Source organism: Xenopus tropicalis, chromosome 3 (genome assembly GCF_000004195.4).
Source record: "Xenopus tropicalis strain Nigerian chromosome 3, UCB_Xtro_10.0, whole genome shotgun sequence".
NCBI lineage: Eukaryota > Metazoa > Chordata > Amphibia > Anura > Pipidae > Xenopus > Xenopus tropicalis.
Window position 1 is genome coordinate 4927239 of NC_030679.2, and position 20270 is coordinate 4947508.

Here is a 20270-nt window from a genome sequence, read left to right on the forward strand (position 1 = left end):
TTAAACAAAATAGGAAAAGCAAAAAAGAAAGTTAAAATAGAAAGAAAACAAAGAAATAAAAAAGGAACCAATGATATTACTTTATCAGGAAATTGCATTGGGGAAAGTACATGTGATTTTTTTTTATCCCGAAGAGTCGTCAGTCATGAAACCCTTCACTGTTCCAAACCTGTTGACTAAATGAAGTTTACAGCTGATTTACATTAATTTCCAACACTGACAAACAAGTTTCATCGTCTGTGGAACTGCTCCACTTTGCAGCCATCATGTCAAGAATGTGGAGAACCCCGACCCTCAACAACCTTATAGGAGGCACGCTGCTCTCTAACAAGGGTCTAGACTATTTTTAGGAGTGTTCTCAGGCTGAGATTGTGAAGACTAAATCTGTCCAAAACATCAAGTCTACAGATTCCCTATTCTTGGAGCAGATCTTCTAAACATGGTCCCCAAAGTAACTGTGAATAAACCATAACTAAATATAGACCAGCGTGAAGAACGGTCCCCAAAGCCATTGTCTTGACCTCAACAACCTGAATTGGCTGTAAACCAACACGGAATCTGGCAACTAGAACTTCTGGTTCTGAGCCTCACAATCCAACCCCAATAGCCCCTCAGTAGAACATTCAGGCTAAAGGAAAAGCTATGGAGGTCAGAAGAAGAAAGTATCAAGTTCCAACTTGTTGAGGGAGTAGATGTTCTCCAAGTTCCATCACAATATAAATGGGGCAATTGTCTTGCTTTGACATAATTATTATAATGAATAATTTATTAATTATATAAGTTATGTACCCTTCATCTGACCTCCCAATTTCCTTACAGATCACCACCATTCAAGAAGACATCATCAATCATAGTCAACGCCTCTCTTGGACACATCTGAGGAACACAATGTTCCGGGACAGGATCCGAATTAAAAAAAAATTCCTATGAGGTCCAATTGGGTAAAAACACTCACTTTTTGTTTAATAAAGCTTTATCCCACATGAATAGAATGAGCAGATGTAGGAGAATTTCCTGGTGTAGATGATGATGACTTGGTTGACATCTTACCTCCTTTATATATTTTAGGACACACGACTTTCCTTTCTATAAATCTAGAACATACATGGTTCCACGAGATACATTGTGCAGATATAATGCTATATATCGGTATACAATTTGACTGTCGAATGTCAGGGAAATGACTCGAGAACATTAAACCAATATAGATCCCACCACCCTTGACATCTACACGTGTCCATACTCTAGTACAATTCATTCTTCCCTTTCAATTACCAAAAATAAGGTGCTCACTGTCTTGGGGAGGCCCAAAACTGTCTCTCCAAACCTTCAAACCATCATCTAAACATAATTAGGCAGAGGACGTTCTACTACTACTACTTCCTTCCATCGCCCAACCTGACCAGACCATGGAATTCTGGGATCTTCTAGTGTTACATTCTGGGAAGCCATTATTCTTAACCCCTCTATTTTATTTGATCATTGGCATCGGGACTAAAAATTGTTTCAGTGAAATGGGTGCTGTAATTGAGAGCGGTCAGCGGCCTTGAGGAGAAGACCTTTACTGCCTGGTATGGTGGCCCCGGTGCTCTTTCACTGAAACTGTAGTTAGTCCGCTGCGGTTGGGCAAACCTGCCGGTGGCTTCGGCAAGTGAGTAGCTGTTACCTTTTTGCCTGGAACAGAGGGCTGAGGCAGTTAGAGTGTGTGCGTCCCTGGAGCTGGTTGGTGGTGATGAAGATGATGATGATGGCGTTGCATAAGTCAACATGTTGCTTTGTTGCCTGGAACGAGGTGATTCTGAACTGTATATAAAACTTTGGCTAGAATTCTGCAGCGGAGACGCGCCGTTGAATTGTGAACTAAGGCTCCGTGACAGTGGAAGCTGGTGGAAGAAGAGCGAAGACGATGTCTCCGGACTGGACTTGGGCGACAACGGAGACAACAAAGCGGCTGAAGACCTGAGAGAAGTCCCGTCTTGATGGGCTTGGAACGCCAACCTGCTGCTGCTGCTGCTGTAATGCGACTGAAGCGGTTTCCTTGCTTCTGGGAACTGCTGCAAAGACAGCAAAGGTGTTACCGGGTGTTGGAAGACCCCGTGGCCTTCAGATCTTAGCTGCTACCTGAAAATGGAGTTGGCCGAACTCTGATGACTTTCCTTGCCCCCTTGATCTTGTGGTTTCTGAAGGGTTTGGACAGATATTAATGGCTCCTTAACAATGGCCGAACCCATCCTAGAGGTCCTCTCTGGCATTGGCGTTGCTTTCTCATTCTATACTTTGTATATGGGATTATGGGGGCCAATTTGGTTGGGTTTGGTATAAAGTCTTGATGTTAATGACTTTAGACTCCTTCAGCATTGCATGTCCCACCTTGTGATCCAACATGAGGGTCGGTATTTAGGGCCTTCAGTCATCCTATCACTATTATCCCACTGTATTAAACATGTGACCTCTGCGTAGCGCTTGTATTGCATGACATTCTACATACATGTATACGTGTGTGTCTAGGAATGCATACGATTCAGCCATGTTCATCAATATTACATTGTACTAGATGAAAAAAGGGTTAATAGCTTCTCCCATTTCCATTGGGCCACTGGGCACACTGCCTTCTAGTGAATGGGAGGATATAGGAGAAGAGGAAGGCTGTGGCTAGCCAGCCTAGGGACAATGGACTCTCTATACAGGTGATCCTTATTAAACATGCATAAAAGCTGGCCAATCACAAACACATATAATTATGATCCCTCCTGCTCTAACCCCTATTGCTGCCCACAAGCAGTTACTGTCCCCTTTCCTCTCCCACAATCCTTTGCAGATTTCTATTGAGACAACACAGTTGGATGCCTTCTGAATATGAAATCCCCAGGTCTCATTATGCAACTTCAGAGGGTGAAGAACATTTAGATCATTAAAGTTACCCCTCTACATGAATTCATTACCCATGAAACAACAGAAGGAGCATGTCAGCTGCTAAACAATCCAAATGAGATGTGCTGTGGGTGGGGACGGAACATTCTAATGAAAGCTTACATGGGAGGGGCTCGGAGTCTATAAGTTAACAGTGGGCAGGGCTAGAACACTCTTATGGCAGCTTCAAGTGGGAGGGGTTGGGAGTCTGTAAGTCAAACAGTGGGGGGGCTAGAAGACTCTTATGGCAGCTTAAAGTGGGAGGGGCTGGGAGTCTGTAAGTCAAACAGTGGGTGGGGCTAGCACACTCTTATGGAAGCTTGCAGGGGGAGGGACAAGGAGTCTGTAAGTCCAGCAGTGGGTGGGGTAAGAACACTCTGATGGAAGCTTATATGGGTGGGGAGAGAAACCTGTAACTCAAGCAGTGGGTGGGGCTATAACACTCATGGCAGCTTACAGTGGGAGGGGCAGGGAGTCTGTAAGTCAAGCAGTGGGTGGGGCTATAACACTCATGGCAGCTTACAGTGGGAGGGGCAGGGAGTCTGTAACTCAAGCAGTGGGTGGGGCTATAACACTCATGGCAGCTTACAGGGGGAGGGGCTGGGAGTCTGTAAGTCAAACATAGGGTGGGGTAAGAACACTCTGATGCAAGCTTATATGGGTGGGGAGGGAAACTTGTAGCTCGAGCAGTGGGTGGGGCTATAACACTCATGGCAGCTTACAGTGGGAGGGGAAGGGAGTCTGTAAGTCAAGCAGTGGGTGGGGCTATAACACTCATGGCAGCTTACAGTGGGAGGGGCAGGGAGTCTGTAAGTCAAGCAGTGGGTGGGGCTATAACACTCATGGCAGCTTACAGTGGGAGGGGCAGGGAGTCTGTAAGTCAAGCAGTGGGTGGGGCTGTAACACTCATGGCAGCTTACAGTGGGAGGGGCAGGGAGTCTGTAAGTCAAGCAGTGGGTGGGGCTGTAACACTCATGGCAGCTTACAGGGGGAGGGGAAGGGAGGCTGTAAGTCAAGCAGTGGGTGGGGCTAAAACACTCTCAAGGCAGCTTACATGGGCGAGTAGGAAAATGTGTAACTCAAGCAGTGGGTGGGGCTACAACACTCTGATGGAAGCTTACAGGGGGAGAGGCAGTGGGTGGGGCTACAACACTCTGATGAAAGCTTACAGGGGGAGAGGCAGTGGGTGGGGCTACAACACTCTGATGAAAGCTTACAGGGGGAGAGGCAGTGGGTGGGGCTACAACATTCTGATGGAAGCTTACAGGGGGAGGGGCAGTCAAGCAGTGGGTGGGGCTACAACACTGATAATCAGTAACTACATGTACAATGTATCTTAGTCAGTACTTTATTGGGCAATGCTCAGGTTACATACAAGGACCGGCCCCGAGCTCCGTTATCCCTGGAGCTTCCTCCGTTACTGTGGGAGAGAAAAACACGGATTCCGTATTCTCTTCAGTTCTTCCGGCTCCGTTCCGTGGCGCTGTCCGTGTCTGGGTCCGATTTCCCAATCTGTAGCGGCTAATGGCTGCTCCTGGTACTGGGGTGCAATTGTCCATTCTTCTGTGGTTCCACAATGGAGACTGGATCTGGTTATACTTGTAACCCTTCTTGTGGATTCAACCAATAACATGCTACTCTTCATCCCATTGGCTGTGGATAACGTCAGCAAACTCCTCCCACTGGCAAGCAGGGATCCTTGGGAGGGAGGTGTAACCTTCAGTGTCGGAAATATCTTATCTGATTGATACTGAGTTTGTGTTTTAGTAGCTAGAAAGGTCCCTAATGTCTGTGTCCCACCAATTATAGCTACACAATATACTATCACTGTATTATAAGGGATAATGTACCCCCTACTGTAAATGATAAGGATATTAGCAGTCACTGAGGGGTTCTGTGCCCCCCATATAAAGGCACAAGGCTGCAGGCTGAGTTATACAGGGAACTCTGAGTATCACTCATGTATTATAAGGGATAATGTACCCCCTACTGTAAATGATAAGGATATTAGCAGTCACTGAGGGGTTCTGTGCCCCCCATATAAAGGCACAAGGCTGCAGGCTGAGTTATACAGGGAACTCTGAGTATCACTCATGTATTATAAGGGATAATGTACCCCCTACTGTAAATGATAAGGATATTAGCAGTCACTGAGGGGTTCTGTGCCCCCCATATAAAGACACAAGGCTGCAGGCTGAGTTATACAAGTTGTTCTGTTGTTTATATAATAATGTTTTACAAACAGTCCCATAAAACTAAGCAGAAAGTCAGATAACATGCCGAGTGATATAAATGTCAGTTTCAAGTGTAATACAGAAAATGAACACTAGGTGCTGCTCTTCACTCAGTTTATAGAATGCATCAGCACTGACAGTTTGTGTGCGGCCCAGTAGAAGTATTTTCATATAAAAGGGGTTATTATTTAGTTGGATGAGTTCGGGCAGGCTAACGTCACTGTGAAGCTATGGGACCCTGTCTCTTTTTATACTCAATGGAAAAGACCAACACTATGTTTTCTGTTTTTTAGTCTAAATTTATGAAGTGACCTCTGAGCAATTACAAAGCTATGGAGAAATCAAAGGGACCTGTTTGTGCAGTCTGTTGCATTTACACTTACTACCTACCCCTCCCTCTTATCAGCCGAGTTGGTTTAAATAAATACTGAGCTCTGTATAAACAACCCACTCCACAATACTTCAGCTTTATTTAGGTTTTCCCTTGAAAGATCTCCGTGATAGTGGTGGAGGGTTCCTGAGTATGACTGTCTAGAACGGCAACTTCAGTCTCTTCTGGTTTGGTTTACTGAGACACAATGGGCAAACTCAGGGCATCATTAGTGGCGGGGCCAATGCAAAGTATTCTCTGTGTCACTGTTTGTTTAACAGATGTCTTATGGCCCTTCAGCTGTTGTGAAACTTCAACTTACAGCCGCTGGTACTTTGGCAAAACTGAGAGGCTCAACAGATAAAAATGTTCCTGCCTCCATCTTACTCTGATGTACCTTCTACCTACCATCTCCATCTTGTTTTTTTGTCTCCATCATTCCCAGCAGTCTCGATCTGCCCTACTGTCTCCATCTTGCCCTACTGTCTCCATCTTGCCCTACTGTCCCCATCTTGCCCTACTGTCTCCATCTTGCCCTACTGTCTCCATCTTGCCCTACTGTCCCCATCTTGCCCTACTGTCATCTTGCCCTACTGTCCCCATCTTGCCCTACTGTCCCCATCTTGTCCTACTGTCTCCATCTTGCCCTACTGTCCCCATCTTGCCCTACTGTCATCTTCCCCTACTGTCCCCATCTTGCCCTACTGTCATCTTCCCCTACTGTCCCCATCTTGCCCTACTGTCATCTAGCCCTACTGTCCCCATCTTGCCCTACTGTCCCCATCTTGTCCTACTGTCATCTTCCCCTACTGTCCCCATCTTGCCCTACTGTCCCCATCTTGTCCTACTGTCCCCATCTTGCCCTACTGTCATCTTCCCCTACTGTCCCCATCTTGCCCTACTGTCATCTTCCCCTACTGTCCCCATCTTGCCCTACTGTCATCTTGCCCTACTGTCTCCATCTTGCCCTACTGTCCCCATCTTGCCCTACTGTCATCTTCCCCTACTGTCCCCATCTTGCCCTACTGTCATCTTGCCCTACTGTCCCCATCTTGTCCTACTGTCCCCATCTTGTCCTACTGTCCCCATCTTGCCCTACTGTCCCCATCTTGCCCTACTGTCCCCATCTTGCCCTACTGTCATCTTCCCCTACTGTCCCCATCTTGCCCTACTGTCATCTTGCCCTACTGTCCCCATCTTGTCCTACTGTCCCCATCTTGTCCTACTGTCCCCATCTTGCCCTACTGTCATCTTCCCCTACTGTCCCCATCTTGCCCTACTGTCATCTTCCCCTACTGTCCCCATCTTGCCCTACTGTCCCCATCTTGCCCTACTGTCCCCATCTTGCCCTACTGTCCCCATCTTGCCCTACTGTCTCCATCTTGCCCTACTGTCCCCATCTTGCCCTACTGTCCCCATCTTGTCCTACTGTCTCCATCTTGCCCTACTGTCCCTATCTTGCCCTACTGTCTCCATCTTGTCCTACTGTCCCCATCTTGCCCTACTGTCCCCATCTTGCCCTACTGTCCCCATCTTGCCCTACTGTCCCCATCTTGCCCTACTGTCTCCATCTTGTCCTACTGTCCCCATCTTGCCCTACTGTCTCCATCTTGCCCTACTGTCCCCATCTTGCCCTACTGTCCCCATCTTGCCCTACTGTCCCCATCTTGTCCTACTGTCTCCATCTTGCCCTACTGTCCCCATCTTGCCCTACTGTCATCTTGCCCTACTGTCTCCATCTTGCCCTACTGTCCCCATCTTGCCCTACTGTCTCCATCTTGCCCTACTGTCTCCATCTTGCCCTACTGTCCCCATCTTGCCCTACTGTCCCCATCTTGCCCTACTGTCCCCATCTTGTCCTACTGTCCCCATCTTGTCCTACTGTCTCCCCCTTGCCCTACTGTCCCCATCTTGCCCTACTGTCCCCATCTTGACCTACTGTCTCCATCTTGCCCTACTGTCCCCATCTTGCCCTACTGTCTCCATCTTGCCCTACTGTCCCCATCTTGCCCTACTGTCCCCATCTTGTCCTACTGTCCCCATCTTGTCCTACTGTCTCCCCCTTGCCCTACTGTCCCCATCTTGCCCAACTGTCTCCATCTTACCCTACTGTCCCCATCTTGCCCTACTGTCCCCATCTTACCCTACTGTCCCCATCTTGCCCTACTGTCCCCATCTTGCCCTACTGTCTCCATCTTGCCCTACTGTCTCCATCTTGCCCTACTGTCTCCATCTTGCCCTACTGTCCCCATCTTGCCCTACTGTCCCCATCTTGTCCTACTGTCCCCATCTTGTCCTACTGTCTCCCCCTTGCCCTACTGTCCCCATCTTGCCCTACTGTCTCCATCTTGCCCTACTGTCCCCATCTTGCCCTACTGTCCCCATCTTGCCCTACTGTCCCCATCTTGTCCTACTGTCTCCCCCTTGCCCTACTGTCCCCATCTTGCCCTACTGTCCCCATCTTGCCCTACTGTCCCCATCTTGTCCTACTGTCTCCATCTTGCCCTACTGTCCCCATCTTGCCCTACTGTCATCTTGCCCTACTGTCTCCATCTTGCCCTACTGTCCCCATCTTGCCCTACTGTCTCCATCTTGCCCTACTGTCTCCATCTTGCCCTACTGTCCCCATCTTGCCCTACTGTCCCCATCTTGCCCTACTGTCCCCATCTTGTCCTACTGTCCCCATCTTGTCCTACTGTCTCCCCCTTGCCCTACTGTCCCCATCTTGCCCTACTGTCCCCATCTTGCCCTACTGTCTCCATCTTGCCCTACTGTCCCCATCTTGCCCTACTGTCCCCATCTTGTCCTACTGTCCCCATCTTGTCCTACTGTCTCCCCCTTGCCCTACTGTCCCCATCTTGCCCAACTGTCTCCATCTTGCCCTACTGTCCCCATCTTGCCCTACTGTCTCCATCTTACCCTACTGTCCCCATCTTGCCCTACTGTCCCCATCTTGCCCTACTGTCTCCATCTTGCCCTACTGTCTCCATCTTGCCCTACTGTCTCCATCTTGCCCTACTGTCCCCATCTTGCCCTACTGTCCCCATCTTGTCCTACTGTCCCCATCTTGTCCTACTGTCTCCCCCTTGCCCTACTGTCCCCATCTTGCCCTACTGTCTCCATCTTGCCCTACTGTCCCCATCTTGCCCTACTGTCCCCATCTTGTCCTACTGTCCCCATCTTGTCCTACTGTCTCCCCCTTGCCCTACTGTCCCCATCTTGCCCTACTGTCCCCATCTTGCCCTACTGTCCCCATCTTGTCCTACTGTCTCCCCCTTGCCCTACTGTCCCCATCTTGCCCTACTGTCTCCATCTTGCCCTACTGTCCCCATCTTGTCCTACTGTCCCCATCCTGCCCTACTGTCCCCATCTTGTCCTACTGTCCCCATCTTGCCCTACTGTCTCCATCTTGTCCTACTGTCCCCATCTTGCCCTACTGTCCCCATCTTGCCCTACTGTCTCCATCTTGCCCTACTGTCTCCATCTTGCCCTACTGTCTCCATCTTGTCCTACTGCCTCCATCTTGCCCTACTGTCTCCATCTTGCCCTACTGTCTCCATCTTGCCCTACTGTCTCCATCTTGCCCTACTGTCTCCATCTTGCTCTGCTGCCATCATTCATCCCAGTCCAGCAGTCTCCATCATGTCCTGCTCTCATCTTGCCATACTTTCTCCATCCTTCTTAACAGTCTCAATCTTGTCTTTTTTTATCTATTTCCTCCTACTGTATCTAACTTGCCCTTCCATCATGATCTTGCCCCACTTTACCCATTATTTACAGCCCCATTTTGGCCCAGTTACTCACCCCCAGTTTGACCCTCACACTTTCCCAAGTTACTGCAGATAAACCCACAAGAACTTAGTGTTTAATTATGTTTAATAAACATTTAAAAATATTATAATATTATTTTCCTTTATATACACAGCCTTGGCCAATCCCAAGCCCCGATACTAAGCGGGGCCAGAGCCCAGACTGTTGATTGTTCAGCAATAGACGTTATTTGCATCTTTGTGTTGTGCAATCGCCATGGTAACACCCCCTGCTCTCACCACACAGCCCACACACCTGTAGCTCATTCTCGTCCCACAGCACAAAGTAGACAAAGAGTCCAAACTGTCAGACAAGACATGCGCAGAATACAAACCATAAGTAGAGAACAATGTGTAAAGGGTAAGTCAAACCCCAAAAGTCAGCAATGAGGTCACTACCTCTGGCAAATTCTCCTCCGTAATCCCATCAACTATTCACCCCAAGTCGTGTCCTTTGATCAGAATGGTCCCTAGTTCTTGGCCTCCTCTTGACTGCACCAGTGATGGGGGAAGGTGTTTGTGGGGAACCTGATCGGGTATCTGGGTGTCTACGCATTTCACAGTGGCTGACAGCTCTGCACTTACTTTGGGGCTGCCGATCTTGCTTTTCCCCAGCTTGCCTTTGGTGCGCCAGGATTGTTCATGGTCAAACTCTAGGTCCTCCAGCCTCTGCGTTAGCGCCAGCTTCTGCTGTATGGCCATCCGCAACAGGGAGTTCAACGTCTTCTTCTCGTCTTCGGCAGCGGCCAACTGTCTCTGCATCTCATCAAGTTGGGTCACGTACTCATCACACCTGAACGGGAAAAATAGGGAAAATTTGAAATTTGGAGACATTCCCTTGAGTAAGTGCTTAAAGAAACTGTCTCCATCTTGCCCTACTGTCTCCATCTTGCCCTACTGTCTCCATCTTGCCCTACTGTCTCCATCTTGCCCTACAGTCCCCATCTTGCCCTACTGTCTCCATCTTGCCCTACTGTCCCCATCTTGCCCTACTGTCTCCATCTTGTCCTACAGTCTCCATCTTGCCCTACTGTCTCCATCTTGCCCTACTGTCCCTATCTTGCCCTACTGTCTCCATCTTGTCCTACTGTCCCCATCTTGCCCTACTGTCTCCATCTTGCCCTACTGTCCCCATCTTGTCCTACTGTCCCCATCTTGCCCTACTGTCTCCATCTTGCCCTACTGTCCCCATTTTGTCCTACTCTCTCCAGCTTGCCCTACTGTCTCCATCTTGCCCTACTGTCCTCATCTTGCCCTACTGTCTCCATCTTGCCCTACTGTCTCCATCTTGCCCTACTGTCATCATCATGACCTTTAGTGAGACAATCAAATGATATGACAAGTTAATAAAGTCATCAAGTTGTGATTAAGCAGAAACAATTAACCAAGGGCAGGAATTGATTATATACAGGAGGGTATAAATATCTCACTATGATGAGCGTTGTTAGGATCTGAGAATATAATGAAGACAGAAGAATCAATCTGCCATTGACCGCCCCTTGTATTCCCCTTTGCTAATCGATGAGCTTGGCCAGGGCTTGTGGTTCTACACACACGGATATTCCGTAAATGAATGTTGAGGACTTCTTCAGAGTTCATAACAAGAACTGGTGCCAAGAACATTCTCTCACTGCTTCCTAGCCTTATGGCAATATCTCCAGGGTTGTTACCCCACTGCCAGTCAAAGCTCCCTTGGGGGCTGGGCCTTGCCCAAAGTATAATGGGGTTCCAAGGTTGGTCTAACCTTGAGACTTCCAAGTATGCCCCCAGTTCCACCAAAACCCTTTTGGAGTTTAATTACCTATGTAAAAAACCCTATGTCCTAATTTAGTTCCATGTCCACCCATAAACTTCTATGGAGTTTCCACGAGATAAACCGTCACATAAGTTCTTCACATAGAATACCGAGCCGAAACCAACAAGGAGACCCAGCAACGAGATGGAAAGCTATAGCGGGGTGACTGTTACCCCAATGTTTCTATATATCTGTAACCTTGTTATGGGCTAAGGGGGCCCAGCCTGAAGGCCAGTTAGGGGGGGATTTGGGGTGAGTGCTTATTTGTGCCCTGGGTACCCCTGGAACTATAGCAGGGTGACTGTTACCCCAATGTTTCTATATATCTGTAACCTTGTTATGGGCTAAGGGGGCCCAGCCTGAAGGCCAGTTAGGGGGGATTTGGGGTGAGTGCTTATTTGTGCCCTGGGTACCCCTGGAACTATAGCGGGGTGACTGTTACCCCAATGTTTCTATATATCAGTAAGGGTACACAAAGCACATTTTACCTGGTAGCAAACATAGCTCGTAATGAGGAGAATGTGGCCGCGTCCTCCTTGAGTGCCTTCAGTTCATTCCTCAGTTTGGTCATTGTCTCGGTCACCATGGTTTTCTCATTCTCGTATTTGTTCTTGAGGTTCGCGAGTGCAACTTCTGCGGTCTAGAACGAGAGACATCGGTGACAATAGAAGTGAAATATGGGTTTGAGAATGTCCCTAATAGGTTTAACTGGACCCAACTACATCTACAACCATTTACCTGTTTGTTGGCCTTCAGTACAGCTCGGAGGGTGGCTATCTGTTCCCTCTTGGTGCTCAACAAGGACTTGAGCTTGAGTATCTCCTCCATTAAGGCCTCCTTGTCTTTATCGATCATGGGTGCCAGCTCCCTAGCCGCCGCCCGTTGTCGTGACAGCTGCAAGGACTTGTCCACCGCCTTTTGTAGATGTTTAATTTGATCCCTGATTATAGCATTGAGGTTATAGATGTTCATTGGCTCTTTCCGTATGTCGCTAGTGTCTGACACCGGGGAGGAAGGAGGGGCTGTGATAATAGGGGTCACCATACTTGACTTTAGAGGACTTTGCTCTTTGCTGGATTCCATGGTTTCTTTAGGACCAGGTTCACATGGACTTCTTAGATCCACAGGAGATGCCATTCCCCTCCTAACCAACCTTGGCGACAGAAGACCTCGAGGATCGTCCGGACCTTTCAAACTTCCACTACGGGTGACCTTACTTTGCCTGTAGTAGTCCAGCATGACTCTATTGGGCGTTTCGTTGTTACACAGACACACGTGATGGTAGAGTTGAGCCAACTCTTCACTAAAGGTCACCAACTCATCCTGAGCAGTGTTGAGGGTATTATGGGTCTCATTGGCAATCGCAGTCATTATCTGAAGCTCCTTCTCCATCACTAAGACCTTCTCGCAGCTCTCCTTACTGGCTCGTTCCAGCCCCCCCACCTGTTCGTCGTACATCTGGATCCTGGAGTCCAGCTTCGACCGCTCCTCCGAGTAGGTTTCCACGTGTTTATTGTATTTCTCTTTTAAGGCTTTGAGTTCAGCTTTGAGGTCTATCACTTCGGTCACGGCCACTTTGTACTTGCACTCTAGGATCTCCAGGCCGTTAATATCGACCTCGTAGTCGTGGTTCTCCTCGCCGGAGACTTTGGGCTTCTCGGAGTCCAGCTCTATGCTGTGAAGCTTTCTCATGGCGTTGACGTGCTCGGTGAGTCGGTGGACCCGGTCGTGCTGCTCCGTTAAGGCTCCCTTCGTATGCTCCAGCTGGGTTTGCGACTCTTGGAAGTTTGTCAGCAAAAGGGCCTTTTCTCGTTCCACCTGTAAAAGAAAACGAGGGGTGGTTAATCTGAATTGAAGTGGACCCAACATGTTCTTCACCACCACCTTTGGTGTTGCTCCCCGTGCTCTTAAAGAAGGTTTAGGAAGCTCAGAGACACCTTCAGCAGGCTAGAAGTCCCCAATGGGGCTACCAAATAGCCAATCACAGTCCTTATTTGGCATCCCCATGCTTGTATGGCTCACCAGTGTGGCTTGAGGGTAAAAAAAAAAGCTGGGGATCCCTGATCTATGGCCAGTCCAAAACCCAAGGGTTGGAGGCTCTTTTGGTGGGTGTTGGGTTGGGTTCCCGTGGCCCTCAACCTTAGCAGAACTTCACACCTGCCCGTCCCCTACGGTTATGTCAACGATAAGTGGGTCAGCCACGGGTAAATAGGTAAGAGTGGTTCGACAGGTATGGGCTGGGTCCGGGTGGCTTGGGTCCACTAATGGTCTACACTTTGGCACGTCAACACAGTAGGCCTTCTCCATAAAACTGTCCAACGTAGCCCTCTTAAAGAGGTGGTTTACCTTTAAGTTAACTTTTGCTATGTTGCCAAATGGCCAGTTCTAAGCAACTCTGCAATTGGTCTTCAGCCTTCTTCTAACGCTTTCAAACGGGGGTCACTGACCCCGGCAGCCAAAACCTATTGCTCTGTGAGGCTCCAGCTTTATTGTTATTGTTACTTTTTATTCCTTATCTTTCTATTCAGCCCCTCCCCTATTCATATACCTGTCTCTCAATCAAACCACTCCCTGGTAGCTAAGGTAATTTGGACCCTAGCAACCAGCTGCTAAACAAAAATCTAAATTAGGGATGCACCGAACCCACTTTTTTGGATTTGGCCGAACCCACCTATAGGATTCGGCCAAATCTCTCTCTCTCTCTCTCTCTCTCTATATACTGTATATATATATATGACTAATAAGCCAACATACAATGCGCGGCCGGTATTTAAGCTGCGGTGCAAACACACTGACATTGGACAAGAGGTTGTCTGAGGTTGCAGAAGCTTCCAGAAACCCTCCTGATCTACTGGAAACACCGGCCCCGCCACTGATATATTAATAGCTCCATCCGTGCATTACCTTTATAGAGTGAAAAATCAATTCCTCCGCCTCTCGGATAATGACCCCTCGGCGCGGGCTGTAAATGTGAATTTACAGCAGAATAAAATCAATAGAGGCTTCAGGGGAAAAGGAGCCGGAGGTCTGACAGCCTGAGAGGTTGGAGTAAATAAATCCCACCCTTCTGCGCCATGTTGTGGGACGTCTACATGCCCAGGGGCGGAGCTACGGGGGAAGGAGACCCTGCAGGGGCGGAGCTACGGAGGAAGGAGACCCTGCAGGGGTGGAGCTACAGAGGAAGGAGACCCTGCAGGGGCGGAGCTACAGAGGAAGGAGACCCTGCAGGGGTGGAGCTACAGAGGAAGGAGACCCTGCAGGGTGCAGGGGAGCTACAGAGGAAGGAGACCCTGCAGGGGCGGAGCTACAGAGGAAGGAGACCCTGCAGGGGCGGAGCTACAGAGGAAGGAGACCCTGCAGGGATGGTGCTACAGAGGAAGGAGACCCTGCAGGGGTGGAGCTACAGAGGAAGGAGACCCTGCAGGGGCGGAGCTACAGAGGAAGGAGACCCTGCAGGGCGGAGCTACAGAGGAAGGAGACCCTGCAGGGCGGAGCTACAGAAGGAGACCCGGCAGGGGCGGAGCTACAGAAGAAGGAGACCCTGCAGGCGGAGCTACAGAGGAAGGAGACCCTGCAGGGATGGAGCTACAGAGAAGAGACCCTGCAGGGATGGAGCTACAGAGGAAGGAGACCCTGCAGGGGCGGAGCTACAGAGGAAGGAGACCCTGCAGGGGCGGAGCTACAGAGGAAGGAGACCCTGCAGGGGCGGAGCTACAGAAGGAGACCTGCAGGGGCGGAGCTACAGAAGAAGGAGACCCTGCAGGGGCGGAGCTACAGAGGAAGGAGACCCTGCAGGGGCGGAGCTACAGAGGAAGGAGACCCTGCAGGGGCGGAGCTACAGAGGAAGGAGACCCTGCAGGGGCGGAGCTACAGAGGAAGGAGACCCTGCAGGGGCGGAGCTACAGAGGAAGGAGACCCTGCAGGGGCGGAGCTACAGAGGAAGGAGACCCTGCAGGGGCGGAGCTACAGAAGGAGACCCGGCAGGGGCGGAGCTACAGAAGAAGGAGACCCTGCAGGGGCGGAGCTACAGAGGAAGGAGACCCTGCAGGGGCGGAGCTACAGAGGAAGGAGACCCTGCAGGGGCGGAGCTACAGAGGAAGGAGACCCTGCAGGGGCGGAGCTACAGAGGAAGGAGACCCTGCAGGGGCGGAGCTACAGAGGAAGGAGACCCTGCAGGGGCGGAGCTAGAGAGGAAGGAGACCCTGCAGGGATGGAGCTACAGAGGAAGGAGACCCTGCAGGGGCGGAGCTAGAGAGGAAGGAGACCCTGCAGGGGGGCCCAGTAAGGTGAAATTTCAATATGTCTTCCTAAAATAGGTCAAATTACCAATGTTTTGAAGGCCCTAAATGGAAGTTGCTATGGGGCCCTGTAACCTCTAGTTACGTCACTGTCGGCAGCCAATAGGGATGCTGGAAACGAAGAGATATCGAGCCCAGAGGCTCAACGTAGGGACAGAAAGGGGAATAAACTATCCCCAAAAATGACTTTTAAGAGAGATAATTGGACAATTTGGTTGGTTGTAATTCAATTAATAAGGCTGGAAGTTAGACCACCGTATTTTTGGTTGACGTTGGTGACCTTGGTTTTTATTGCCCCAAAGGAAACCATAAAACCCATAAAATTCTATTGCTTGACTGATCTGTGGCCAAAAGGGAAAGCTGGCCAAACTGTAGGAGCCGCTCTGTGCTACGGGGATGGGGGGGGGGAAGGGTACAGTAGACCAATAGGGAAGCAGAACAGTTCCATAGAAATCCGGCTTATGAACTTCTAATGACTCTTCTCAGCCTCGCTGCCCAGGGTTCCTTGCCAGAGCCGCTATCTATGTTCTTGTTATGTTTCCTTGGAACCTGTATAATAACCTTGGGCTCATGGGAACAACCACATCCGCATTCTGTAGCACTGACACGGGAGCAGAACAGCCCACGAACTATTTATTGGGTTCCCTGTATAACTCAGCCTGTAGCCTTGTGCCTTTATATGGGCACAGAACCCCTCAGTGACTGCTAATATCCTTATCATTTACAGTAGGGGGTACATTATCCCTTATAATACATGAGTGATACTCAGAGTTCCCTGTATAACTCAGCCTGCAGCCTTGTGCCTTTATATGGGGGGCACAGAACCCCTCAGTGACTGCTAATATCCTTATCATTTACAGTAGGGGGTACATTATCCCTTATAATACATGAGTGATACTCAGAGTTCCCTGTATAACTCAGCCTGCAGCCTTGTGCCTTTATATGGGCACAGAACCCCTCAGTGACTGCTAATATCCTTATCATTTACAGTAGGGGGTACATTATCCCTTATAATACATGAGTGATACTCAGAGTTCCCTGTATAACTCAGCCTGCAGCCTTGTGCCTTTATATGGGGGGCACAGAACCCCTCAGTGACTGCTAATATCCTTATCATTTACAGTAGGGGGTACATTATCCCTTATAATACATGAGTGATACTCAGAGTTCCCTGTATAACTCAGCCTGCAGCCTTGTGCCTTTATATGGGGGGCACAGAACCCCTCAGTGACTGCTAATATCCTTATCATTTACAGTAGGGGGTACATTATCCCTTATAATACATGAGTGATACTCAGAGTTCCCTGTATAACTCAGCCTGCAGCCTTGTGCCTTTATATGGGGGGCACAGAACCCCTCAGTGACTGCTAATATCCTTATCATTTACAGTAGGGGGTACATTATCCCTTATAATACATGAGTGATACTCAGAGTTCCCTGTATAACTCAGCCTGCAGCCTTGTGCCTTTATATGGGGGGCACAGAACCCCTCAGTGACTGCTAATATCCTTATCATTTACAGTAGGGGGTACATTATCCCTTATAATACATGAGTGATACTCAGAGTTCCCTGTATAACTCAGCCTGCAGCCTTGTGCCTTTATATGGGGGGCACAGAACCCCTCAGTGACTGCTAATATCCTTATCATTTACAGTAGGGGGTACATTATCCCTTATAATACATGAGTGATACTCAGAGTTCCCTGTATAACTCAGCCTGCAGCCTTGTGCCTTTATATGGGGGGCACAGAACCCCTCAGTGACTGCTAATATCCTTATCATTTACAGTAGGGGGTACATTATCCCTTATAATACATGAGTGATACTCAGAGTTCCCTGTATAACTCAGCCTGCAGCCTTGTGCCTTTATATGGGGGGCACAGAACCCCTCAGTGACTGCTAATATCCTTATCATTTACAGTAGGGGTACATTATCCCTTATAATACATGAGTGATACTCAGAGTTCCCTGTATAACTCAGCCTGCAGCCTTGTGCCTTTATATGGGCACAGAACCCCTCAGTGACTGCTAATATCCTTATCATTTACAGTAGGGGGTACATTATCCCTTATAATACATGAGTGATACTCAGAGTTCCCTGTATAACTCAGCCTGCAGCCTTGTGCCTTTATATGGGCACAGAACCCCTCAGTGACTGCTAATATCCTTATCATTTACAGTAGGGGGTACATTATCCCTTATAATACATGAGTGATACTCAGAGTTCCCTGTATAACTCAGCCTGCAGCCTTGTGCCTTTATATGGGGGGCACAGAACCCCTCAGTGACTGCTAATATCCTTATCATTTACAGTAGGGGGTACATTATCCCTTATAATACATGAGTGATACTCAGAGTTCCCTGTATAACTCAGCCTGCAGCCTTGTGCCTTTATATGGGGGGCACAGAACCCCCCAGTGACTGCTAATATCCTTATCATTTACAGTAGGGGGTACATTATCCCTTATAATACATGAGTGATACTCAGAGTTCCCTGTATAACTCAACCAAGTAATAATGAATCTGAGGCTCAAAGAGTAATTAGCCCCCAGAAAGACACATAAGGATAACCATGAAACCACGGAGCAGATACAACTAGCGGTGGAAACCCCAAGACAACAACATGATGGTACCTGAATGAGCTGCTGCTTCAGCTTCTGCATTTCCGAAATATTCAGCTCACTGAAAAGGTCTGACACGGGGTGCAAAGATTCTCCTTTCCTCGTGGCCTGAGTCCGATAGTCCCCGTTTAGCTTTACAAGGGGCGTATGAATGTGACCGTTCACCTTGTCCTCGTTGTTGGGCTCCCCGTCCTCGGAAAACTTGAGTCCATCGAGGTTCAGGTGGTTGTTGTACATGCTGTCGTTGATGTTGATGTACTGGGCCAGCTCCTTCCGCAAGTTGTTCTTCTGCTCCCGCTCGTTCTTCAGGGTTTCTAAGGCCTCTTCCAGCTGATGCTCGGAAATCTCCTTTAACCGGATGGCGTCCTCCAGTTGGCTGTTGAGCAGCACCGTGTCCTCTTCAAACCGCTTGATCTCATGTTTCAGGCCTTCATATTCTACCTGAGTTGGAAGAAGACACAGAAGATTAGTTGGACTTTAGTAGTAGAGCTCAAGTCCACCTTGAGGCCCTTTTTGAGTTGGAAGAAGACAAAGAAAATTAGTTGGACTTTAGTAGTGGAGGTCAGGTCCACCTTGAGGCCCTTATTGAGTTGGAAGAAGACACAGAAGTTCGGTTGGACTTTAGTAGTGGAGGTCAGGTCCACCTTGAGGCCCTTATTGAGGTCAAGCCCCCATTCTAAGCCCAGTATTTAGCCATGGCCCCCGTAGCATTGCCCATTTGACTCTTCTCTTCATTGTCTGAGAAGAGCAACAGACGTTTCCACCAACTGTATTAATTTGTTCATTTGTCCAAAATGGACAGTAGGTGGAGCAGTTTCAAATTTCTTATAGTGACGGCATAAAAACTACCAAATGGGCCACCCCAGACTGAGTTGGAGCTTAGAAGCCTATGTATAGGGTCAAGACCACAGCTGCATCGGTTGAGGACCACATCAACAGCTCAATGATCCATAGGTTCCATTAATGAATACTCTTTAGCAGGCCATATACAGGCTGATTATAGCTACCAACTGGGCCACCCCAGACTGAGTTGGAGCTTAGAGGCCTATGTATGAGGTCAAGAACACATCGGTTGAGGACCACATCAACTGCTCAATGAGCGATAGGTTCCATTAATGAATACTCCTTAGCTGGCCATATACAGGCTGATTCTGGCTACCATCTGGGCCACCCAGTCTGAGTTGGAGCTTGGAGGCCTCTGGGCATATGGCTGGAACATAATGGGAACCTATGGGTCATACAGCTGTTGATGTGGTCAAGACCACAGCTGCATCATGTGAAGACCACATCAACAGTTCAATGGAGCATAGGTTCCCTCAAGGAATACTCTTTAGCTGGCCATATACAGGCTGATTCTGGCTACCATCTGGGCCACCCAGTCTGAGTTGGAGCTTGGAGGCCTCTGGGCAGATGGCTGGAACATAATGGGAACCTATGGGTCATACAGCTGTTGATGTGGTCAAGACCACAGCTGCATCATGTGAAGACCACATCAACAGTTCAATGGAGCATAGGTTCCCTCAAGAAATACTCTTTAGCTGGCCATATACAGGCTGATTCTGGCTACCAACTGGGCCACCCAGTCTCAGTTGGAGCTTGGAGGCCCCTGGGCAGATGGCTGGAACATAATGGGAACTTATGGGTCATTGAGCTGTTGATGTGGTCAAGACCACAGCTGCATCACGTGAAGACCACATCAACAGTTCAATGGAGCATAGGTTCCCTCAAGGAATACTCTTTAGCTGGCCATATACAGGCTGATTCTGGCTTCCAACTGGGCCACCCCAGACTGAGTTGGAACTTGGAGACCTATGTATAGGGTCAAGACCACAGCTGCATCGGTTGAGGACCACATCAACAGTTCAATGAGCCATGGGTTCCTTCAAGGAATACTCTTTAGGTGGCCATATACAGGCTGATATGGCTACCAACTGGGCCACCCAGTCTCATTTGGAGCTTGGAGGCCTATGTATGGGGTCAAGACCACAGCTGCATCACATGAAGACCACAAAAATTCAACAGCTCAATGACCGATAGGTTCCCATTATGTTCCAGCCATCTGCCCAGGGGCCAACACGTAGGAGGCCAAATCAGGCAAGAAGCCGCTTGTCTGGATGTGTTGGTAGGTGTGTGTGTAAGTCCGTGTGTCCCTCTGTAGGTGCGACTGTGTGTATTTTGAATCACCTTGGACTTTGCTATTTATAGGGCAATCACTCCACAACATGTTTTTCTT

General features: G+C 48.9%; 1 protein-coding gene across 5 annotated transcripts in view; it reads right to left on the reverse strand.

Annotated features, from left to right (window-relative positions):
- Positions 1–20270, reverse strand: part of bicd1 (BICD cargo adaptor 1) — a 70280-nt gene that overhangs the window by 13411 nt on the left and 36599 nt on the right. For 2 of the 5 annotated variants that reach the window (XM_031898509.1, XM_031898510.1), the window contains exons 4-7: positions 18050–18478; positions 11857–12936; positions 11607–11758; positions 9909–10116 (exon numbers count right to left, since the gene is read on the reverse strand). In XM_031898509.1, the coding sequence (XP_031754369.1) occupies positions 9909–10116; positions 11607–11758; positions 11857–12936; positions 18050–18478 (1869 nt within the window). Of the gene's footprint in view, positions 1–60; positions 2055–4186; positions 4609–9908; positions 10117–11606; positions 11759–11856; positions 12937–18049; positions 18479–20270 lie in introns of those variants that run through there. The other 3 variants (XM_031898508.1, XM_031898507.1, XM_031898511.1) reach the window with 3 other exon arrangements.